We start from the raw sequence: 25,337 nt of genomic DNA, 5'->3' as shown, positions 1-25,337 counted from the left end.
CAGGAAGCCTCCCCATTGAGTAAGCCGACGCCACCTCCCTCTCCTTGCTCTCCAGCTCTGCTGTGTGGATCCTCTGTGCCCTAGTTCTTGCCTATTTATTTCTTTTGGCAACACCCTAGCACCTCCCCCCTGGGCTCCTATGTAGGGGCTCATAAATATTCCTTGTTGATACAGATGATGGCACGTCAACGTGGATTAAGATCAGTGCAGACAAGGCTGCCTCATGCACACAGCTGGCGTCTCTCCAAAGTGACATATGCCTGGGAAATAACGTGTGAGCTGAGGGTAGAGGGGGAGAAGTGATTGGCAAGTTTGTGGTGTGGAGCAAATTTTTATCGGTGAAGGAGAAGCCACGGAGGCTCTGAGTAATGTGTTCTTTCCCCAGTCCAATTTCCACATTCTGCGACTGGGAAAGGCAAGAGAAAGTCAGGACGAGCTTGACTCATGCTGATGCTAGGAAGCTCTCGCTAAGGAAAGTGGTCACATGGACTTCACATGCTGGGTGGAGGCGGCCTCTCCCCAAGGAGGGAAAACCTGGCAGGCGCTCAGCGCTCAGTGCGAGATTAATTGCTGTGTGGATTAATTGCCGTGTTGATAGACCGGTGCAGGCCTCCTCACCGGGGCCCAGGCCCCTCGTCTGCCTTTCCTAACTCCAGCAGCTGCCTGCTATGGCCTCAGGGGTGAGCTGAGAGCTGCTGGGGAAGAAGGGGAGAGAAGGAGACTTCTCCTAGCATCCAGTGCAGAGGCTGCACTCCAATTCTGCAGCGCTCAGGGCTGAACGGCAAAAGTAAATGATGCGTATTGGGGTGGCAGCCTCTTCATGGCGTTTAAAACTGTAGCCCACCCTCCCTGGAATGGCCCCTTCTGGCTTGAAGCTTCCTCCTCCCTCAGGGCCATGGGGTTCTTGCACATTCCTGATTTTCTACCATCTGATCATTCTTTGCTACTTTGCTTCCCCCTTAGCCCTTCTGTCCCTTAGAGGAGGGCATTTCCTCAGCATTTGCTTCCCACTTCTCTCTCCTCTTCCCTTCGTCCTCTCTTTAGAACCCTCATCCCACCATGCGGGCTCATCTCCGCAGCCCCGCCTCCCTGGAGACTACCAGGTCTGCATTTCCAAATGGAAGTTCCTCTAGGCAAGTGGTTCTCAACCTTGGCTGCCCTGATTACAATCACCTGGGAGAATGTTTTAAGATCCTGAAGCCTAGGCTGCACCCTCAGACTCATTAAATTAAATTAGAATCTTTGGGGGTGAGAATCAGGCATCGGTATTTTTTGAAGTCATTTTTAATTCTCCCACCTGGAGATAACGGTCTCTTTTTCTGAACTCCCACAGTGCTTTATCCTTATTCTTAGAAACCTGACACATCACATGGTGTGTGTGGTTTTTTTAAAGTCTGGCTCAAGAAGCAGACTTTGGGTTTCAAATCCTGGCCTTGATGTTTATCAACCATCAGACTTTAGACAAGTTTGTTTATCTCTCTGTGCCTCAGTTTCCTCATCTGTAAAATGGGAAGTGGGGAAGGAATAATAGGACTTACCTCATAAGGTTGTTATAAGAAATTAAAAGCTTAGATCAGTGCCCAGCACATAACAAGAAATCAATAAAAGTCAGCTATTACAAAAAAAAAAAAAAGTCAGCTATTATAGTTTTGAGTAGTCAGTAAGATTTTTAAGTGATAAATTTATGTGTAATCCAGTGGTTCTAGAACTTTAGCATATACACAGAGCACCTGGGAGTTTATTGAAAAACAAATTCCTGGGCCCCATTCGCAGAGATTCTGATTCCATAGTCTGGGGTGGGGCTGAGGTCCTGCATTTCTAACAAGCTTTGGGGTGATGCTGGTACTGCTGGTCTGAGGACCCCGGTGGGGACATCGCTGGCCTCATCCGCCTCTGTGTCCTCTCCTGCCCACCCTTCAGCCTGAGCAGTGGCAGGAGGCCAACTCTGCTAGAGGTTTCCTAGGGTTCAGGGCTCAGAGCTGGTTCCCCCAGAGCCGGCTTGGTTCATCACTAGCCCAGATGCCCAGGTTCCAGAACTTGTCTGGCTCGGGCTCAGAGCAGGGTCCAGGCTGTCCCTTTTGTACCGGTCAGAGCTTTCAAGGAACAGGGTTGATTCTGAAGCAGTAACTCAAAACCAACTCCAACTCTGTACTACTGTGACCCTTAAATTAGAAGCCGTGGGTTTGTGGAAAACTGTAAGAATGGACAAAGTCTGTTCTGATTGTGATCTTACGTCCTTGAAAAAGGCCCTGCTTCTTTTTTTCCTTCAAGGCCCTCAGGTACCTAGAGATGCACCTGAGCCCACGGTTTGCTCTATAGCCCTGTGGATTTAAGTCACTCCCTCACACAGACTGTCTCTGTAAGGGCTTCAGGGGCCTTCTCCTCTGGCTTCTCCCTCAGATAGGCAAGATGCCATTTTGTGGGTCGCCCTCAGGGGAGCACAGAGCTCCTGCATGGTGCTCTTGACCCTGATTCTGGCTTCTCTAATGAGATTGCAACACTAGGCATTTAAAAATTTTTTTCTTCCTAGGAAGAGGCCAGAATATATCTACCATTGTGTCTGGTGCTCTGCCCTTGTGCTGTTTACTTGGTTTTTCCCACCTCTGTGCAGCCAAGGTATCTATCTCATTACATTCTCCTTTTAAGCTGACTCTATTCTGTTTCCATTTTAGCTCAAGTCCATTATGCTAAATACTGTACACATCATTATCCCCTAAACAACTTTACACAGTTGGTTTTAGTGATCAAGGTCAGGGCCCAGCAAGTTGCAAGACCAACCTTCGAATTGGCTCCCAACCGAAACGGCCAGCAGCCCCTCCTTCTCAAATCAACACTGCTCCCAGAGGGATGGCACTTCACATCAGTGAAGAATGTATTAATTAAAGGAAATGAAAAGGTCCTCATTTGTTGTAATGAATTTAGTTCTTGCAGGCCATTTTCTACGGGGTGGCCTGCCTGGAAGATGTGCTGAAAAGAGCTAAAGGGCAAAAAGACATTAAGTTCATAACTGCCTTCAGAGACCTGCTTTTCACCACACTGGCTTTTCCGATATCTGCAGTAAGTTACAAAGATGTGCAGGTAATATAATACACATGTCATATGGACTGACACTTCTCCTGGGCAGCAAGGAGCCCATTATTGTTATCCAGGGCAACTGCATTTGCATAAATGGCCTGAGGACTGCATAGCACTGCCCAGTGTCTTTGGGAAATAAGGCACATTAACTGACAAGATTTATCATTAGCTTTTGTATCTTTGTGAACACCTGATACAAGATCCTTATTACTGTCTGACAGGGAAGTCTGAAGGACCTTTCTTAACCAAAATACAACTGCGATAACCTTGGTTCCATCAGGGTGATGGGAATGGAGGGTGCGGAGGAGGGAGATGACTAATTTCCCTTTCAGACACCTTGTTTCACTTGCTGCAATAAGCATTTGTTACTTCTGCAAGTGGAAACCATTAAAAAAAAAGGTATGAAAACTTTCAAAGTTGACACTTTGAAATTGAGGAGAGAGAGACAGGCTGTTTGAAATACCTGGTGTGGGACACATGGTGGGTGACTCATGCATTCTGTTGAATGAATGGACATTGGGAAGAAGCAAGACATATATATGCAAGGGACAGTCGGCTTGTTGCTGATACTGTCCACATTTCTACAACATTGCTCATGTTTTCATTCATTAGTTAGAATGGAAACAAACTGAGACCAGGCACAGGGACTGCCCAGCAGGGCCTATAATTAGAAATGATTACCTCTTTCTACCCGCCATCGTTCCGCTTCCTATAGTATTGAGACCTCAAACTTAAATCCAAACTGGAACTCTCCAAACACTAATGAGTTCTCAGATAACGGAGCGAGTACTGGCATTCCAGTTTTACTTTGCAGGACACCTCCTCCTCCACCCCCATAAATCTTCTAAAGGCTAAGTTTTTTTGTATCAGTGGAGTTTATTCATTTTTTAAGACTTAGAAATTGAGCCTTTCGAATTTAAGAAGATGATCGGAAGATTAATAGTTATGTTTTTCCATCTCTACATTGATTTTGTAGCATGGAAGACAGACACTTTGAAAAGATAGCCAAGGGCTACAAGAGGATGGGGATCAATCCAAAGTTCTGAGCAATAAAGAGATCCAACTCTCCGTTAACTAGCTTGTGAATTACCCTGGGAGCTTGTCACCTCTCCTCGCCCCAGCCTTCCTGCTTCCCCTTGCCATGCCTATTTAGAGGGTGGGCAAAGCAAGTGGAAAACTCAAGCCATTCCATGTGGCTGCTCTCAGCACTCCTGGTAAAGCTCAGAGAAGAGAGAAGTCATTGGTTAACATGAAATGGTCTGTGAATCCTATTTATCTACATCCTCTCTGCCTGCCACAATGACAAATAATTGATCCCTAACTCTCTGAAATCCCCAGAGGCTGGGTATCGTAATTCTACAATAAATATTTTTTTCCTTCATTTAGTATTTCATTATGTATATATAGGACTGTATCTCTAAAACTGGTTATCTATTTTTATTTTGCTATGTTTCCTTGATTATCTTAGGAAGCACTGATTGAAAATAAACCTAATGATACTATTTTTGTGTTCTATTTTCCAGTTTGTATTTTTGTCATTCTGGATCCTCTTTCTCTATGATCGAGAACTCGTTTACCCTAAGGCCCTAGATGGTATCTTTCCAGTGTGGTTGAATCATGCAATGGTGAGTAAAAGGAAAATTTAGTGAATACAGAACGGCAATAGCCTCTGTTCTGAGAACTCCAAGTGCCTTATTTATGTTTCCAAACTTCTCCTCAACCCCCAAAATCCCGTTCACTCCTCCCTCTTCATCCCGTCACTATTTATTTAAAGAACACATTGAGAATACGAAATGAACAAAAAGTGGTGCTGTAATTGGAGATACGGAGAGCAGATGGGATGTCCAGGCAAGACTCTTTGCCAAGTTGCTTATGAAGTTATTGAAAAGACGTGAAACCATAAGGGCAAGCAAACTCTTGGAGTCTGCAGTCCTGAAAGAGAAGTAACTTCAGCAAATAACATGTAATGAATTCCTATCTAGGAATGGAATCAAGCAAGCTTTAAAAATAATCCACCCTGGATGTTAACTAGACTTGTGGCGGTGAACATTTCCCAATACATACAAATATCAAATCATTATGTTGTACACCTGAAACTAATACGCTATACGTGTCAATTATACCTCAAAAAAATCCACCCAAATGTCCAAAGAATAACTCACGGCTCAGAAGCAGTTTCTTACGTAACACTTGATCAGGACTATTTATCACAAATGATTTACATATTTCTGTTTCCCACTTGGGTTTTTATTCATGTATTTATTTCTGAGGGGCTGAAGAGTAACCAGAACCTGTTCTGAGTTATTCAGGGCACTGTATCTCAATACCAGTGACAGTGGCCTGGAAAGCAGAGCTGGAGCAGGACTGTCCAGGTCTTGGATGAAGGAGAAGGTCTGAGTCATCAGCACCACATGCACAAAGTAATCATTCAAAGTACTCACTCCGCTTCTCAATATTTACAAATGTATTTCCACATTAGTCAGGAGTTCAGAAGGAGGTCTGAGAGTTTGTGAAGCAAATGACATTTAAAAACCAGGGGGAAGTCACCAGGGAGTAGCATATCAAGGCTCCTCAGGTTCACAGACTTTCTTCTACCTCCAACTTTTCCACCGTCTTAAAACTCACATGATTACCAATCTGGAAAAGCAGCTCAGTCCACCATGTGCCCTGCCCCCCACCCCTCAGAAAAACATACTTTCACTTTAAATAGGTGCTCAGTGAGATACTAATTAATTAACTAAGGTATACAAGTTCTGATCTCATTTAGAGTCCAGGACCAAAAACTATATATTTAATAAGTCCCACCTCCCAGAGACCCGTCCTACCAGCTTCTTTTTGTCAGATCACCTCCTCATCTTCCCAGTTTCCCATTAACATTAATCTGAAACCCCTACACAGGGAATATTGTGGCTTTTTATGGCACTTAGACTATATTAAGTATGTTCCTCAAATAGGAGCCCATTTAATTCATACAACTTTCTTTAGATAACAATTACAATCCTGAATTTTTCCAAGTTAAAAAAATAAAAACTCAGAAAGGTTAAGTGATTTGCCTGGGGCCACTGAGCTCATAATTCACTCTTCCTTGCCTTGTACTATAGTAAGTGCAGAACTTGTGGTTCAATCTAGTTTCATAATTCACCAGGCAATCAAAAAGGATGTCACTTTGCTTGATTAACAAAGCAAAGTGAGAATTCTCACTTTAAAAAATCCAAAATCCCCATCTGTATGCTAATAAGCCAAAACTCTACTTAAGAAAATGAAACGATTTGGGACAACTGACTGAGCTAGATGTTACTAAAATAAAAAGGCAGAGTATTGAAAGTGTCTTTTATTTGGAGCCAAACACATATATCAAATACCTTTTCAAGGTTTTGTTAGCTCAGCTAGTAGTTTTCCTACAACTATTACGAGCTTCCTACCTCTTTGGGGTACCATTTTCCACATGGAAGTAAGGTTAGATTTCTTCCAAATAGTTGTGATGGTGATGCCCAGCATTTGTGACCTTGCTAAACAGCCATATGGATTTTTGGTAATTTTGGAAGCAGACAGCTTGATAAGGTATGTCATATCCATCAGTTAATTAGCAAGGCAGATAATATACAACAGAGAACATAAAATATTCGTGCGCACCGGTCAGAATGGCCATCATCAAAAAATCTAGAAACAATAAATGCTGGAGAGGGTGTGGAGGAAAGGGAACACTCTTGCACTGTTGGTGGGAATGTAAATTGATACAGCCACTATGGAGAACAGTATGGAGGTTCCTTAAAAAACTACAAATAGAACTACCATACGACCCAGCAATCCCACTACTGGGCATATACCCTGAGAAAACCATAGGTCAAAAAGAGTCATGTACCAAAATGTTCATTGCAGCTCTATTTACAATAGCCAGGACATGGAAGCAATCTAAATGTCCATCGACAGATGAATGGATAAAGAAGATGTGGCACATATATACAATGGAATATTACTCAGCCATAAAAAGAAATGAAATGGAGGTATTTGTAATGAGGTGGATGGAGTTAGAGTCTGTCATACAGAGTGAAGTAAGTCAGAAAGAGAAAAACAAATACAGTATGCTAACACATATATACGGAATCTAAGGGGAAAAAAAAAAAAAAAAAAAAAAAGGCCATGAAGAACCTAGTGGCAAGACGGGAATAAAGACACAGACCTACTAGAGAATGGACTTGAGGATAAGGGGAGGGGGTGGGGTGAGATGTGACAGGGTAAGAGAGTGTCATGGACATATATACACTACCAAATGTAAAATAGATAACTAGTGGGAAGCAGCCGCATAGCACAGGGAGATCAGCTCGGTGCTTTGTGACCATCTAGAGGGATGGGATGGGGAGGGTGGGAGGGAGGGAGATGCAAGAGGGAAGAGAAATGGGAACATATTGTATATGTATAACTGATTCACTTTGTTATAAAGCAGAAGCTAACACACCATTGTAAGGCAATTATACTTCAATAAAGATGTTAAAAAAAAAAAAAAAAAAAAAAAAAAAAGGAAGAAAAAGAAGGAGAAGGAGGTGGATGGGGAGAGAGAAGAGGAGGAAGAGTGGGGGAGGGACGGAAACTAGTCCTAATATTTAAAAAAAAATTACCTAACAAGAACATTTTCAGTTTCTTGATTAAAAGATTCATTTTTTCTTCTTCAAAAAAAAAAAAAAAAAAAATTCGTGCGCCTTCACAACCTGGGGGTTTCTTTTGACTCTGCTCTTTGCCTTTTGGTCAATCAAGTAAACTGAATCCCTTAGGGAGAAGGGGCTAGGGTCAGAAAAGGTGGAACGACAGTGAAAAAGAGAAAAGAAGAGGCAACCTGCCTTGGGTCAGACACAGACTCTTCTGTGACTGTGTTAACTTAATCGGAGAAACTCCCAACAGAGCCATTTCTAGTGGAAACGCTGGCATCAGCAAAAGCAGCATTGGGTGCTCCTAATGGGGTCATCCCCAGGCGTCCACGCCTCCCGGTGGTGTCTGCTGCAAATCCGGCGTGCTCCAGACTGCATCTCATCCCTCTCCCCCAAACTGTGTCCCTTACCCTGGACATTTTCTGTCCTCACTATCAAATACTCCTGGTCTGTTACCTCAAGGAAGGCTCTCTGCTAACTTTTTAAATACTAGTATAAAAGAATATGGAAATGGCTGTTACTGGGTTAATTTGTTGACACTTTCTGCATTTTAACAGTGTCCTTCCACGACAACTCAAATGAGTAAATACCCAGAAACCACCACTGTGGCAGCCAAAGTGAGGATGGGAGGTCACTGGTACCAGTTGCTTCCATGTGGGGCTGGGCCTGATCTTAAAAGGAATCACTTCCTGTATTGCTCCTTTTTTTCTTCCACAATATAAGGATTATTGCTGTACAAAGCCAGTGTCACGCTTTCCTGAAGGTTCTTTCATTTCACAACAGTCTTTATGTTTACTATTCTAGCCTTAGCTTTGGAATATTCTCCCTGTTGCCATTTGTGTTGCTGCCCTGGGTTTTATGAGTAGAATTTGTCAAATTAAGAAACACCACTCTCCCCTTTGACACAGTGTAGTTCTAAAACCTTCATGATTCATCAAGCCTTTGGGTTCCTCCCAGCCCAACCCTTCTAGCTCATTACAGACTTGCCATTGCAGTAGATCATTCAAAGCTGACTATCATCTCTAATGGACATTTTTCTATCCTTGTTATATATTCAAACCAAACAGTAACATCAGTGTAATATCTGCATCAACCGTGGGCAGCCTGCCTTATTTAAAGTAGATCAACCGGACTGTTTTATTGCTAAGCTGTTCTCCAGTCTTCAAGAAAGAAGGGAAAGAATAGCAAAGTACTCCTCCAGGTTTTGCCAGGAAAACATTAACTCCTCAGGCATTATCTAAATGACTACTAAAGACAGAACCAGAACAGATAGATTCAAACAGCAGGAAGAGGACTCAGTAACTGAGGAAACGCTCAGATCCTAACCTGAAGGGAGCTGGGGAACTTATTTCTCCGGAAATCAACCTAAACCATTCAGGTTTCCCTAAAGGAGAGGTAAAAGATCAGAGAACCCCCTCAGAGGCCCTCTACATTTGAAATCAGTACACGATTATTGAGCATGTGCATACAAGCACCTTATAAACTACCAAGGACTGCATAAATAGTTATTATCATGTAAGACTCTCAATCCATGATCACAGAGTTTTAGAACTGGAAAGGCTTCATTTATATTAATGGAGATTTCAAAACAATCTGCTCTTAAGAGACAGGCCTTATCTTGGCTCTTTAAATTGGAGCAAATACCAGCTACCTAGTTATTTAATGTTGGAGCAAATACCAGCTACCTAGTTATTTAATGTGTTGTCATTTATTCACTTGAAAAAAATAATTATTAAGTACCAACTATAAGGGTAACACCAAGATGGATATTTGACAAGGGTTTTGACTTCTGGCACCCTTAAATGTGGTTGAGCCTAGTATACACACACAAAGTTGAAATAATAAAAATAACAGTTAATACTAATACAAGACATTGACATAGGTGGTGTCACGCAGCGGTATGCTATTATTGCCAAGTGAATGACATAGACAGGAGGGCTGCTATGCCCCTTGTGTCCCAGCCTGGCTGTGACAGGCATGTGGGTCATGACTGGACAACCTGGAAGGCCTTGTAGCCCTCTCTGGGGGCTTGCTGGGGAGTCAAAATGTCAAGGGAGTGAAACTCTAAACCTTCCAGTTTCTTCCTCACTCACAGTATGCCAGATGTTGTCCATCACTAAATTCAGGCCCAGTCTCAGATTTTTCTCTCCCACCCGTAAGCTTGGTGTGAAACTGTCGGGCTGCTAGGTAGAGGTAGGTGAGTCCTAATGAGTACAGAAGGTCACCTGTGGGGACATCAGCATCAAATGGCCGCCCTTTGTCCTCAACATTACAAACCCCTCGCCCATGCCTCCTTGGTTCTTTCCCCCAGTGCTTCTGGGCAGAGAGGACCCACAGTCTAGATATCTCTGGATAGCTCAGTGGTTTTCAGCCTTTAGGAAACAGAACCCTTTGTGAATCTGAGGAAATCTATGAACACTTTCCCAAGGAAAGCACAAATAGCCATAAAATTTTGTGTACAATCTTAGAAGGTTCATAGACCCTCAAAATTCCATTTATGGACCGCAGGTTAAAATCTCCTGACATAACTGAATATATACTTGAAAACTGGGCCCCCAGATGAGTTCTAATGCTGAGTTCAAATACAAAATCAAGAATTATTCATGGGGTGACAAGAGAAATTTGAGATATGATTCCTAACCTCAAGAAGCTTAAATTATAGTTTTATCTATATACATACTCCCACCCAGCCTTTTAACTTGCTGTAAGTAGAGGCTGTGTTCTGAAGGAACTCTGGCAGAACATCTGCCACAGTTAAAAACAGCCCCCCGCCCCTCCAGTATTATTCCCCAGAAAGTCCATGTCTGAAAAGGAAGAGGCTCCTGGTCACGGTTCCTATGGGGAACTCCACCTCCCATCTACTTCTGTTTCCATATGATACAAGACAACAGCCAGAGTACGTTCTGCTGATACAGCAGCGTCCCGGCCCATGTCACTCACAGGGTGGTAAGTGAGATCCTCTGGAGGCTTGGTCTAAGTCCGCAGACGTGCTGCGCTTGTGTTCAGTATAGATCTGGAATGTAGAGCCATCAGGATTTACTGAACATCTGGCAAGAAAAAAAAGGGAGATAAGATTATTAGCTTAAGACACAGGGGAGGTATGGATAGAGATGGTAGGGGAGGTGCAAGGATTGTGGAGAAGGAAATTGTTTTGTCTGGACATGTTTGAGGTGCCAATTAGACAACAAACTTTAGATGCAGAATAGGCAGCTGGACATATAAGCCTAGGGGAGATTTCTGGGCTGGTGACATAAATTTGGCTGTCTTCATTATAAAGATTGTTTTTAAAGTTAAATAAGATCACCTAGGGAGTAAGTATGGTTACAGAAGATATCCCAGGATTAAGCCTTAGAACATTCCAACTTTCAGTACTTGGGAGGAAAAACAGGAGAATTCAACAAAGGAGATTGAAAAGGAGATGCCAGTGAGTGAGGAGGAAATCCAGTGCAGTTTAGTCTCCTGGAAGTCAAGTATAAAAATGTTTCAAGAGGAAGTCTTCTATGTCAAAAGCTGCTGAGAGGTCAAGTAAGAACGACACTGTAAGATGATCATTGGATTTGCAGTAATGAACTCTCTGGTGACTTGTACAAGAGCAGTTTGATTGGGGGGAGGGGAGAGCCTTGGTAGTGCTGTACGTATTAGTTGCCTGCTGCTACTGTAACAAATTAATGCAAACTTAAATGGCTTAAAGCAATACAAATTATCTTACAGTTGTAGACGTCAGAAGTTCAAAATGGGTCTTATGGGATAAAATCAAGGTGTCAGCAGAGCAGCATTCCTTCTGGAAGCTCTAGAGGAGAATCTGTTTCCTTCCCTCTTCCACCTACAGTCTGTCTGCCTTCTTTGATTCATGGTCTCTTCCTCCTTCAAATCTGTTGTACCATTAAATTCTAAAATCTTCTCTGGCCATTTTCTACTCTAGACCAAGTCCACATCAGAAAGAGAAACTATGACTGCCAACAATGACCAGAAAATGGTGCTGGGAAATAACTTGTCATGTGACTCTGGAGAGGGAAGAGTTGCACTAGTTAAGCCGATGGTGTACCACAGGAAAGATCCTTTCTCAGAGCATTGTTCTAAAGCTCTGAGCAAGAATGAAGATAGAATCATTTATCAAACCCTGAAATTTACTTGGATTTTTTTTCAGGTTTAATCACTACAGTGTTATAAAAAGTTGCCCTCTTGTTTTAAAACACTTTATTCATTCCATTCGCTTCCTAATCTAAGGTAGGTTAGACACTAAGAGAACTGGAGAAACACTGAGTTAAATGAATGCTTAAAGCTCCGCAGTGAAATCAGAAGCTAAGCTGGGATGAGGAAGCAGAGTTAGCTGGGTAAGGACAGTAAAGCCATCTTGCCCCTCAGGAAGCCTTAAGGTAAACACAGGAGATTCTGATAATGAACTGCCAAAGGATCACCAGTCCACTGAAGGTTTTATATAACTAGAACCAAGCAATCACAGTGCCTGCTTTCTTCATCTCTTGAGAGCAGAAACCAGAATGGTGGAAGTGTATCTTTTAAAAAAAAATCCCAGTTCCGAGAATTTCCAGTGTGTGCTGAAGAGTAGCTTGCTTTTACAATTCCATTATCCAGTGATGCTCTATCAATGGGCTGCTTTTGAAATAGAAGAATATCAGTAGAAAATACATCCCAATTTCAAAATCAAAGTCAAAGGTTTTTAAATGATCAAAACCTATACATGTCTTCTAAGAAGTTACTGGGAATTTGAATAATTGAAATCATTCGGTGTCCTTGAGGGTTCGCTAGCAGGTCTCCCCTCCTGTGTGATGTAATTAGTCCCCACTTCCATGGCAACCACGGGTAATACGACCAACAGGAAGAATGACTTTATGCTGGAGAATAACCAAGATGGAGAAACTCACAACAGAAGATCCTAAACCTCTCTGAAATACCAAAAGAAATAAAATCTAAGTGGGTAGGAGAGGGCAAAAGTCCCATGATCTCAGAGCAGAAGTGAAAATGCCCACGAGCAGCCTGGTGGAGGGTGTGAGAGCCTTCTCCACACATTTGAATGGACATCCCCTTCCTGATTAGGGAGCCAGCACAGAAAAGCCCCCTTCGTGCTTCTAGTTACTTCATAACCCCACAGGCAGACACTCTGACAGCTGCGGAGTCCCGTCCTTGAACAGGGAGCTGCTGACAGGCTCTCAACCAGCCTCCACATCTTTTTCCCTGGTCTCTTTATCTTCTCTGCCTACAGAGCAACCACTTGTGCCTAATTGGGAATTGAGCTTTTCCAAGTCCTCTAATCTTACTCTCACCTCCAGGTCCTTGGATTATCAGACAGTAGATGATTTCTGTAGAGCGTTATCTAGTCTGCTTTATTCCACTTGCCCACATATTATACACCCATCACATGGATTCCTAGCTCTCACATGCTTATGTCCTAAGTTTTGAATTCTCAGCCCTGCCTTTCATTCCTCTCAATCCAATGGGCACATTCATTAATATATAGGTACCTGCGTTCCCAACTGCTACCTAAATCTCAACAACTCTTCCAACCTACCACCAGCCTTACTCACTTACCAGCTTCATCCTTTTTCTATCACCTTCATGTATTCACTAGACTCATTTGTTTTCTCTAAAAGTTTATAATTAGAGCAAAGCTAAAGAAGAGTGAGAACATGGGAACAAGAATGAGCTCTTTCTCTAGGGAGTTCATGCATGTTGAGCCATGTGAGACAGGGGCAACTGCCAGAGTCTGTGAGAGTGTGAGCAAAAGGTTTGCTCAAAGTGGAGACCCTGCTTTTACGCTCAGTGATTCTACACTGAGTGTACACTTGCAGTCTTTTAACAGTGGTCTGATAAAAGGGCCCAGATGCCACTAAAGAGCATCTCCATTAATACAAAAATCTATAGGCATCTTGGTGCACACTCCATGTATTCACTCAAAGAATCCGCTATCTAGGGCTTCCCTGGTGGCGTAGTGGTTAGGAGTCCGCCTGCTAATGCAGGGGACACAGGTTCGAGCCCTGGTCTGGGAAGATCCCACATGCCGCGGAGCAACTAAGCCCGTGCGCCACAACTAGTGAGCCCACGTGCTGTAACTACTGAAGCCCGCGTGCCTAGAGCCTGTGCTCCGCAACAAGAGAAGCCACGGCAATGAGAAGCCCATGCACTGCAACGAAGAGTAGACCCTGCTTGCCGCAACTAGAGAAAGCCCGCACATGGCAACAAAGACCCAACACAGCCAAAATTAAATAAATAAAACAAATTTAAAAAAAAAAAAAAAAAAAAGAATCAGCTATCTAATTCTAAATGCTGAGAAACAATAAAAACCTGATGTTAGAAACAAGCTTGCTGATCAGGGGCAAGAGGGCATGGCCATTGCTTGAAAATGCTGTTCTTGCTATTGTCTTAGTACATATGACTAACAGACAATAATATAGTGGTATTTCCCTTTTTACCCAATTCATGCTTGACGATAAATATTCTTTTGTAGCAATGATTGGCAGAGACACTAAAACACTTAACCTATCAAATAGTATTTAATAAAAGTCTTTTGTCTCCAATCAACCCAGGGACTTTAGTTTAAGGCTTATATGTGGGAACATTTTAATTAATATGCATACTTTTTCTGACATATTTTAAAATACTTTGCTAACCTAATAATGTCAGAGTTAGTGGCATTAAAACATCATGATGATCACAGAAATTGTAAGCCTAGCAAAAAAGGTGCTTAAGAAATATTTGTTGAATGATATTTGACAACTGGAATATTAAGCTGCATATGCAAAGGGAATGACACAATCTTAGTGGTATCTTTTGAGGCGGTGACTTTTAGAGCATGGTGCGGACAGTCCAAGACATCTCCAGGTACAGGTCATCAGGAAATGGACCATCTGGTGAATCATATTCTATCTTCACAAATGTCCTTTCACATCTGTTAAGGTTCTTCTTGGGCTAAAAAGTTGGAAGGGATAAATTATTAGGAAGAAAAGTGCTGGAGCTTGACCGCTAAGAGTTAGTTTGGGATGAGTGGAAGCAAAATGTCTTAGCCCTGTGTCTCAGTTGCAAAAATAATTGATCTCAGATGTTTTCTACAAGCTAATTTTTGATTTCATGAAAAGAATTGACAGGTACCAGAAAACCTCAATTCTGGTCCCATTTCTGCCATTGTCTTGCTGTGTGATTTTTGGAAAAGCTAACAGACCTACACTGGGTATTGGTTCCTTGAAATAAGTATGTTTACTGTTCTTAATTCTCAGTGATGCTATTAGGAGCAAATAAAATAATATGTGTGCAACATAAAGTGCTATCCGTGATCTGTAACAACCTATGCCAAATTGTTGTCAGCTTGGAATCACCGTCACCCCTTCTCCATTCTCCTCTGCATAGCAAGGGGTAAGCCTGGAATCACACACAAGGTCCTAGAATCCCTTTCTCCATATGGTTCCAGGTGAGAGTCAGCCAATGACAGGCACTCTCATGAGACGTGAAAGTGAGGACGCCTTTTTCTCCAGTGGCAGTTGAGAAAAGATGTGCAGACACGAGGGTAGCATCAACTGCTGGACAAGCACCCAGGAATCACAGGCTTTATACTACAAGCAGCGAGGCGGCAGTTCCCAGAGACTTCTGAGATTTGCCACAGCTTCTGAGCCAGCTCCCTCAAACCCTCCCCTTGTAGTAGAAGTTTCCCTGACTTTTACTGCTTTGACCTTTCCAATAACTGCCAAAGCCTCTAAAACCTTCATCCTTGGAATCCCTCAGTGGGCTTCCCTGTTCCTGATGGGATCCTGACTGATAATGACCATAAATGCCTGCATCCTTCCAAATCATGCCCACAACCCTTAGCAGGAGGAGAAGGTTATCCATCCAAAGGAAACACGGTCCCGAGTGACGTCCATTTCTGGCCATAGAGAACAACAGTAGCCTGAAACAAACAAACATATAAACAGTACAAGGCACCTCCAACGCTGAAAAAAATATTTTTAAAATATTTGTAAACATCTGACTTACGGACAAGAAAATAATGGAAATTCCCCAAAGTTAAAATAAAACAGAAGAGGAGCTAAGAAAGAGAGTGAGATGCAGGCAATATCTGAAGAGAGAATCACTGATTATTTCTTGGAATTTATGAAAAATGAATCCTCAGAGTCAAGAAGTGCCAAAAAAAAAAAAAAAAAAAGACACACAGGACACAGTGCAGACATCTAGTCACTTGTATGACATCACAGACACCTTAGACAAAAAGATCCTAGAACCAGCCAGATTAATAAAATGGATTTCCCAAAAAGTAACCACTGTTACACTGATAGCTGATTTCTCAATACCAACAAAGAAGCCAGAAGAAGTGGAATAACAGCTTCAAAGTATTGAAGAAAAAAAGAGCCAACCTATTTACTCTCCGAAAGTACCTTCTGAAACAGGGACAAAGTAAAGACATTTTCAGGCACATTAAAACAGACGTTATCACCCACAGACCCTCAGTAATGGAAAATGCTAAAGGTCGTACTTCAGGAAGAAGGAAAATGATCTCAGAAGGGAGGTACGAGATACCAAAAACAATGGCAAGCAATGTGTTCAGTTTATGGTGACTGTAAAAAAGAATGAATTAAAATCCTGGATGAAAACAGAATGTAAATTGAGAGAGGGCTGATTAGAATTAAGGCATGCTAAGCCCCCCTGGATTGCTGGTGGGGAGGGGCTAGAAATAATGACTTATATTAGCCGTTACCACATTAAATACGTGTGTTTTAATGTCTAGAATAGCCACATACAAATGGAGTGTATGACTTACGCATCAGTAGAAAAGGAAAAAATGAACAGAAAAAAAAATAAACTGAAGAGAGTTCGAATCCATGGTCAGAGACTGTTCTAAGGTGTGGAGAAAAGCATGGGAACAGGACCTGGTATGAGGTAGATTTAAACCCATGAATATGGGAAGTGGCTTATGGTGGAAAGGCCTTTCCTGAAGGATTAAGTTACCTTCCCCTGAGAATCATGTCTACTGTTCCTGCAGGCACAGATCTCTAAATGATGCAACCAACCCCTAATTGAGCTGTTTCAGGTAATAATGTAGTTGATATGATGGGGGTTGGGGTGCAGGATGGGAAGGTCAGAACATATTTGAGAGTAAAATGCTAAGCTTCTGAAGTACTCATTTTAAAGGAGTAGGCAAAAGAAAAGGGAATTAATGATTACATCATCCTTTCTGTTCATCCCTTTAGTAGGGACGAGAGCCCTGTTCCCGAAGGCTTATTCCACAGGTCACTATTTAATAATACTAAATTGTGATTATAGATGAATTTGGTGGAGTGTTCTCCTTTCTAATCCCGGCAGCTGTCCTTGGAGAGGAGGCCCGTAGAGTTCTCTGGCAATTAAGAAAGGGCTCTTGACCATAAAGTGATCTCTGGAGGTGATCAAATTGCCTGCCTTCCATGCTAGGCAATGTAACAATTAAGCGCAAGTTTGTATCTTTTTTATATCGTGGTGCATGCTGTGTATTCCTTTGTATATAATTAAAGTTTCAGGGTTGGGTTTTAATGTCTCAGGATTGCCTGATTTACTTTCCTGTTAATGTCAACATGGGAGTTCTGCACACAAACCTATACAACAACCTGGACCTACTAGTGAGGGGAGGGGTGAAATGCAAGTTCTATTTGTTACCCGGGATTTCCCCCACTGAGAGATCTAACTGGAAACCAAGTTCTCAGCTCTCCCCAGCTCAGCAATGCCCCAAAATGGAGACTTTGCCAACACAGGCACTGCTTCTCTTCTCCCCAATTTCCCCACCCCTTCTGTTCTTGTATTCTATTCTATTCTGGTGGTTGTAGGGTTGGCTGATTAGGAGTTTCCTTCAGGGCAGATACTGCTCTTTGAGCCACACGCAAAACAAGCAGGTATACTTTTCCGAACAGAACAAAGTCCAAGAGCATTGCCCCAGACCCATACGGATTATCTATACATTCTACTCATTCCTCTCATTCTAGCCACCAACTATCCCCAAACTGCCAAACCCAGGGCTCCTGTTTCAGCCCCCATCTTACTCTCAGCAGCAGTCAGCACACTACACTTCTCGCTCCCTGAAACTGTGCCTTTTTGGTTCTATTGATAGCAGACTGACTAGTTTTCCTCCTACCTCAGTCTCTGGTTGTGTCCTCTACCTGCCCTCTAAGTGATGCCCTCTTTAAGGCTTGTCCTGGACCCTCTTTGCCAGTACTCTTTTCCCAGTAACTACTCACATCCATCCCCATGGGTTTAATTCTATCCATGTGCTGAGTCTATAGCTCAGATAGCCTTTGAGTTCCAGATTTGTTTCTCAACTGCCTACCTGACATCGCTGTTATAGGCACACCTATAGGCGTGCCCCAGACATCTCTGAATCAACGTGTCCAGAAGTGGACCTGTTATACTCACTGCCAAACCTGTCCTGGGCACCTCCATCTCAGAAAATGGAGCCCCCATCCTCCCAACAGCTCAAGACAGAAATCAGCATTGACCTTCCCACCTCCCTCCATCCCACCACCTCATATGCCATCTATGAACAAACGTCGTCGATGCTACCTCCAAAATATGTAGCAAATCTGTTCGCTTTCTAGTTTGCTTTCTGTTCACTGCCAACACCCTGGTGTCCCCCTTCACTTTTCATCTAAACCATACAATACCTCCAAACTGGTCTTCCTGCTTCCATTCTCAACCTTCTCCATACAGCAGCACGATCCACAGGAAATAGTGTCCCCCTTCCTAGTGCTCTGCAGTGGCTTTCCACTACACTTAGAATAAGTGTAGTGGAAACTATGCTTATGGGAACTCCTTCCCATGGCCTACAGGCCTGATGAACCTGGCCCCTGCTTAACGCTCCAGACTCCGGTGGAGCCTGTCCCCACATTACACTATGTTACAGCTCTTCTGGCCTCTGCTTTGTTTCTGTAACTATGAGAGCTCCTTCCCACACCAGGACCTCTGCATATGCTGTCCCCTTTGCCTGGAATGTTCTCCATTTGCTCTTCCCTGGCTTTGCTCTTACATTTAGGTCCCAGCTTAAAAATGACCTCCTCAGAATGCACCTTCCCTTACATTTAGGTCCCAGCTTAAAAATGACCTCCTCAGAATGACCTTCCCTTACATTTAGGTCCCAGCTTAAAAATGACCTCCTCAGAATGACCTTCCCTGACTGCCTTATGTAAAGCAGTGCCTCCACTTTCCTTCCAATGAGTAGATTCCTGTTTGTTTCCTTTATAGCCCATATCGTGACTGGTATCTATGTGGCTGTTTACTTGTTTATAGAAAATCTTGCTGATTAGACTGTAAGGTCTACAAGGGCAGGGCCCATATTTGTTTACCGTTTAATCCCCAGCACCTCACACAGCACCTGGCATGGGGTAGGCACCTAATGAAGATGGCTGCACGGAAGAATGAAGTCTTTTCCTCTTGCTCTGGTAGCTTCTCTGTGCCCTAGACTGACCCTAGAGTTCCTCCTCAGGGGTAGAGTGGGGTGTGCTGAGACCAAAGGGCATTGGAGGCAGAGAGAAAGCCTTTAGCAGCCCTGCCTTTACAATCTGTGGATGACATGACACGTTTGAAACTTTGAGGTGTTCTTTTGTACAGAAAGTTACAAGTGAGGAAAATTCTAGAGAGATTATTGGTACCTTGAAATATCTATGGGGCTTTTAGTTGTTGCATCTGAGACATATGCTATATTAGTGACTGATTTATGTTCAAAGAGATGCACAGAGTCATGGCAATTACATATATTTTGTTAAAGGAGAGATGATGTTTATTCTGATTTGGACTGGACTGAGGCTCAAAAGCGGTTCTGGAAAAACCATTTCCAGGCTTACACCTTCCTCTGTTATCACCATTCTCAGATGTTAATTAGGTAACTGAGTATTCATGTAGCCAAAGAGAGTTCAAAAAACCATTAAATCAAGGAAGAAGGGTGGCAGAGGCTGAATTTAAGAAAAGGAATGAAGACATGACCACAGAAAAAACCAGATGAAAGAAAAGTGGTCAGAAGAAAGAGGAGAAGAATTGGTTGCAAAAACTGCCTCTTTTTATCTCTGTGAAAGTGTGTGGAAGGCCAATATCCCCCAGTTTTGTTGGTGGGCTAGCAGTGGCTCTGAGAGAGATAGATCTTTTTTTTTTTTTATGCAGACCATTTTTTAAAAAGTCTTTATTGATTTTGTTACAATATTGCTTCTGTTTTATGTTTTAGTTTTTTGGCCCCAAGGCATGTGGGATCTTAGCTCCCCAACCAGGGATCGAACCCACACCCCCTGCATTGGAAGGTGAAGTCTTAACCACTGGACCACCAGGGAAATCCCTCTGAGAGAGATTCTTGATAACATACAACCAAGGATTCCTACTGATGAGCAGAAGCTAGTAATGGGGTGCATTAGTATTTGTGAAAAGTGAACACACGAATGTGGAATTCCACCAATAGAAAGAGAATAACTACTTCGGTGGCTGCCACTGAACCTAATGTTTTTTCTTTCCTTTAACATCTTTATTGAAGTATAATTGCTTTACAATGTTATGTTAGTTCCTGCTGTATAACAAAATGAATCAGCTGTATGTATATATATATCCATCCCCATATCTCCTCCCTCTTGCGCCTCCCTCCCACCTTCCCTATCCCACCCCTCTAGGTGGTCACAAAGCACTCAGCTGATCTTCCTGTGCTACGCAGCTGCTTCCCACTAGCTATCTATTTTACATTTGGTACTGTATATATATCAATGCTACTCTCTGACTTCATCCCACCTTACCCTTCCCTCTCCCCGTGTCATCAAGACCATTCTCTCTGTCTCCGTCTTTACTCCTGTTCTGCCCCTAGGTTCATCAGAACCATTTTTTTTTTTTAGATTCCATATACATGTGTTAGCATACGGTATTTGTTTTCCTCTTTCTGACTTACTTCACTCTGTATGACAGACTCTAGGTCCATCCACCTCACTACAAATAACTCAATTTCATTTCTTTTTAAGGCTGAGTAATATTCCATTGTATATATGTGCCGCATCTTCTTTATCCATTCATCTGTCGATGGACCTTAGGTTGCTTCCATGTCCTGGCTATTGTAAATAGTGCTGCAATGAACACTGGGGTACATGTCTCTTTTTGAATTATGGTTTTCTCAGGGTATATGCGCAGTAGTGGGATTGCTGGATCATATAGTAGTTCAATTTTTAGTTTTATAAGGAACCTCCATACTGTTCTCCATAGTGGCTGTATCAATTTACATTCCCACCAACAGTGCAAGAGAGTTCCCTTTTCTCCACACCCTCTCCAGCATTTGTTGTTTGTAGATTTTGTGATGATGGCCATTCTGACCAGTGTGAGGTGATACCTCATTGTGGTTCTGATTTGCATTTCTCTAATGATTAGTGATGTTGAGCATCCTTTCATGTGTTTGTTGGCAATCTGTACGTCTTCTTTAGACAAATGCCTATTTAGGTCTTCCGCCCATTTTTGGATTGGGTTGTTCGTTTTTTTGATGTTGAGCTGTATGAGCTGCTTGTATATTTTGGAGGTTAATGCTTTGTCAGTTGCTTCATTTGCAAATATTTTCTCCCATTTTGTGGGTTGTCTTTTCATCTTGTGTATGGTTTCCCTTGCTATGCAAAAGCTTTTAAGTTTAAGTAGGTCCTATTTGTTAATTTTTGTTTTTATTTCCATTTCTCTAGTAGGTAGGTCAAAAAGGATCTTGCTGTGATTTATGTCATAGAGTGTTCTGCCTATGTTTTCCTCTAAGAGTTTTATAGTGTCTGGCCTTAAATTTAGGTATTTAATCCATTTTGAGTTTATTTTTGTGTATGGTGTTAGGAAGTGTTCTAATTTCATTCTTTTACATGTAGCTGTCCAGTTTTCCCAGCATCACTTATTGAAGAGGCTGTCTTTTCTCCACTGTATATTCTTGCCTCCTTTATCAAAGATAAGATGACCATATGTGCGTGGGTTTACCTCTGGGCTTTCGACCCTGTTCCATTGATCTATATTTTGGTTTTTGTGCCAGTACCATACTGTCTTGATTACTGTAGCTTTGTAGTAGAGTCTGAAGTCACGGAGTCTGATTCCTCCAGCTCCGTTTTTCTTTCTCAAGATTGCTTTGGCTATTTGGGGTCTTTTGTGTTTCCATACAAATTGTGAAATTTTTTGTTCTAGTTCTGTGAAAAATGCCACTGGTAGTTTGATAGGGATTGCACCGAATCTGTAGATTGCTTTGGGTAGTACAGTCATTTTCACAATGTTGAGTCTTCCAATCCAAGAACATGGTATATCTCTCCATTTGTTCGTATCGTCTTTAATTTCTTTCATCAGTGTCTTATAGTTTTCTGCATACATGTCTTTTGTCCCCTTAGGTAGGTTTATTCCTAGGTATTTTATTCTTTTTGTTGCAATGGTAAAAGGGAGTGTTTCCTTAATTTCTCTTTCAGAATTTTTGCCATTAGTGTACAGGAATGCAAGAGATTTCTGTGCATTAATTTTGTATCCTGCTACTCTACCAAATTCATTGATTAGCTCTAGTAGTTTTCTGGTAGCACCTTTTAGGATTCTCTATGTATAGCATCATGTCATCTGCAAACAGTGACAGTTTTACTTCTTCTTTTCCAATTTGGATTCCTTTTATTTCTTTTTCTTCTCTGATTGCTGTGGCTAAAACATCCAAAACAGTGTTGTATAATTGTGGTGAGAGTGGGCAACCTTGCCTTCTTCCTGATCTTAGAGGAAATGGTTTCAGTTTTTCACCATTGAGCACGATGTTGGCAGTGGGTTTGTCGTATATGGCCTTTATTATGTTGAGGTAGGTTCCCTCTATGCCTACTTTCTGGAGAGTTTTTATCATAAATTGTTGTTGAATTTTGTCGAAAGCTTTTTCTGCATCTACTGAGATTACCATATGGTTTTTATCCTTCAGTTTGTTAATATGGTGTATCACATTGACTGATTTGCATATACTGAAGAATACTTGCATTCCTGGGATAAACCCCACTTGATCATGGTGTATGATCCTTTTAATGTGCTGTTGGATTCTGTTTGCTAGTATTTTGTTGAGGATTTTTGCATCTATGTTCATCAGTGATACTGGTCTGTAGTTTTCTTTCTTTGTGACATCTTTGTCTGGTTTTGGTATCAGGGTGATGGCGGCCTCATAGAATGCGTTTGGGAGTGTTCCTCCCTCTGCTATATTTTGGCAGAGTTTGAGAAAGATAGGTGTTAGCTCTTCTCTAAATGTTTGATAGAATTCACCCATGAAGCCATCTGGTCCTGGGCTTTTGTTTGTTGGAAGATTTTTAATCATAGTTTCAATTTCAGTGCTTGTGATTGGTCTGTTCATATTTTCTCTTTCTTCCTGGTTCAGTCTTAGAAGGTTGTACTTTTCTAAGAATTTGTCCATTTCTTCCAGGGTGTCCGTTTTATTGGCATATAGTTGCTTATAGTAATCTCTCATGATCCTTTGTATTTCTGCAGTATCAGTTGTTACTTCTCCTTTTTCATTTCTAATTCTTTTCATTTGAGTCTTCTCCCTTTCTTTCTTGATGAGTCTGGCTAATGGCTTATGAATTTTGTTTATCTTCTCAAAGAAACAGCTTTTAGTTTTATTGATCTTTGCTATTATTTCCTTCATTTCTTTTTCATTTATTTCTGATCTGATCTTTATGATTTCTTTCCTTCTGCTAACTTTGGGGGTTTTTTTTGTTCTTCTTTCTCTAATTGTTTTAGGTGTAAGATTAGGTCGTTTATTTGAGATTTTTCTTGTTTCTTGAGGTAGGACTGTATTGCTATAAACTTCCCTCTTACAACTGCTTTTGCTGCATCCCATAGATTTTGGGTCATCATGTTTTCATTGTCATTTATTCCTAGGTATTTTTTGATTTCCTCTTTGATTTCTTCAGTGATCTCTTGGTTATTTAGTAGCGTATTGTTTAGGCTCCATGTGTTTGTATTTTTTAAAGTTTTTTTCGTGTAATTGATATCTAGTGTCATTGCGTTGTGGTTGGAAAAGATACTTGATACGATTTCTATTTTCTTAAATTTACCGAGGCTTGATTTGTGACCCAAGATGTGATCTATCTTGGAGAATGTTCCATGAGCACCTGAGAAGAAAGTGTATTCTGCTGTTTTTGGATGGAATGTCCTATAAATATCAATTAAGTCCATCTGGTCTAATGTGTCATTTAAAGCTTGTGTTTCCTTATTTATTTTCATTTTGGTTGATCTGTCCATTGGTGAAAGTGGGGTGTTAAAATCCCCTACTATTATTGTGTTACTGTCGATTTCCCCTTTTATGGCTGTTAGCATTTGTCTTATGTATTGAGGTGCTCCTATGTTGGGTGCATAAATATTTTCAATTGTTATATCTTCTTCTTGGACTGATCCCTTGATCATTATGTAGTGTCCTTCTTTGTCTCTTGTAATAGTCTTTATTTTAAAGTCTGTTTTGTCTGATATGAGTATTGCTATTCCAGCTTTCTTTTGATGTCGATTTGCATGGAATATCTTTTTCCATCCCCTCACTTTCAGTCTGTGCATGTCCCTAGGTCTGAAGTGAGTCTCTTGTAGACACCATATATACGGGTCCTGTTTTTGTATCCACTCAGCCAGTCTGTGTCTTTTGGTTGGAGCATTTAATCCATTTACATTTAAGGTAATTATCAATACGTATGTTCCTATTACCATTTTCTTAATTGTTTTGGGTTTGTTTTTGTAGGTCTTTTCCTTCTCTTGTATCTCCTGCTTAGAGAAGTTCCTTTAGCATTTGTTGTAAAGCTGGTTTGGTGGTGCTGAATTCTCTTAACTTTTGCTTGTCTGTAAAGGTTTTAATTTATCCGTGGAATCTGAATGAGATCCTTGCTGGGCAGAGTAATCTTGGTTGTGGGTTTTTCCCTTTCTCACTTTAAATATGTCCTGCCACTCCCTTCTGGCTTGCAGAGTTTTTGCTGAAAGATCAGCTGTTAACCTTATGGGCATTCCCTTGCATGTTATTTGTTGCTTTTCCCTTATTGCTCTTAATATTTTTTCTCTGTATTTAATTTTTGATAGTTTGATTAATATGTGTCTTCCTGTGTTTCTCCTTGGATTTATCCTGTATGGGACTCTCTGTGCTTCCTGGACTTGACTATTTCCTTTCCCATGTTAGGGAAGTTTTCAACTATTATCTCTTCAAATATTTTCTCAGACCCTTTCTTTTTCTTTTCTTCTGCGACCCCTATTATTTGAATGTTGCTGCATTTAATGTTGTCCCAGAGGTCTCTGAGACTGTCCTCAGTTCTTTTCATTCTTTTTTCTTTATTCTACTCTGTGGCAGTTACTTCCACTATTTTATCTTCCAGGTCAATTTTCCGTTCTTCTGCCTCAGTTATTCTGCTATTGATTCCTTCTAGAGAATTTTTAATTTCATTTATTGTGTTGTTCGTCACTGTTTGTTTGCTCTTTAGTCCTTCTAGGTCCTTGTTAAACGTTTCTTGCATTTTCTCCATTCTATTTCCAAGATTTTGGATTATCTTTACTATTATTACTCTGAATTCTTTTTCAGGTAGACTGCCTATTTCCTCTTCATTTGTTTGGTCTGGTGGGTTTTTACCTTACTCCTTCATCTGCTGCATATTTCTCTGTCTTCTCATTTTGTTTAACTTACTGTGTTTGGGGTCTCCT

At 41.5% G+C, this 25,337-nt stretch overlaps 1 protein-coding gene across 47 annotated transcripts in view; it reads left to right on the top strand.

Annotated features, from left to right (window-relative positions):
• ADTRP (androgen dependent TFPI regulating protein) overlaps positions 1–25,337 on the top strand; it is a 110,440-nt gene that overhangs the window by 38,545 nt on the left and 46,558 nt on the right. For 46 of the 47 annotated variants that reach the window (XR_014250872.1, XR_014250873.1, XM_082413391.1 and 43 more), the window contains 2 exons: positions 2,923–3,057; positions 4,599–4,700. Coding sequence is in view for 45 of the 47 variants with exons in the window: in XM_082413391.1 (XP_082269517.1) it covers positions 2,923–3,057; positions 4,599–4,700 (237 nt within the window). In the remaining 2 variants the exon portion in view is untranslated. The remainder of the gene's footprint in view (positions 1–2,922; positions 3,058–4,598; positions 4,701–25,337) is intronic. The other variant, XM_082413394.1, reaches the window with a different exon arrangement.

The sequence above is a fragment of the Balaenoptera physalus genome (genome assembly GCF_965194825.1).
Source record: "Balaenoptera physalus genome assembly, chromosome: 11".
NCBI classification, from domain to species: Eukaryota; Metazoa; Chordata; class Mammalia; order Artiodactyla; family Balaenopteridae; genus Balaenoptera; species Balaenoptera physalus.
The sequence above is the reverse complement of the archived record's forward strand: the minus strand, read 5'-3'. Positions and strand labels throughout refer to the sequence as shown.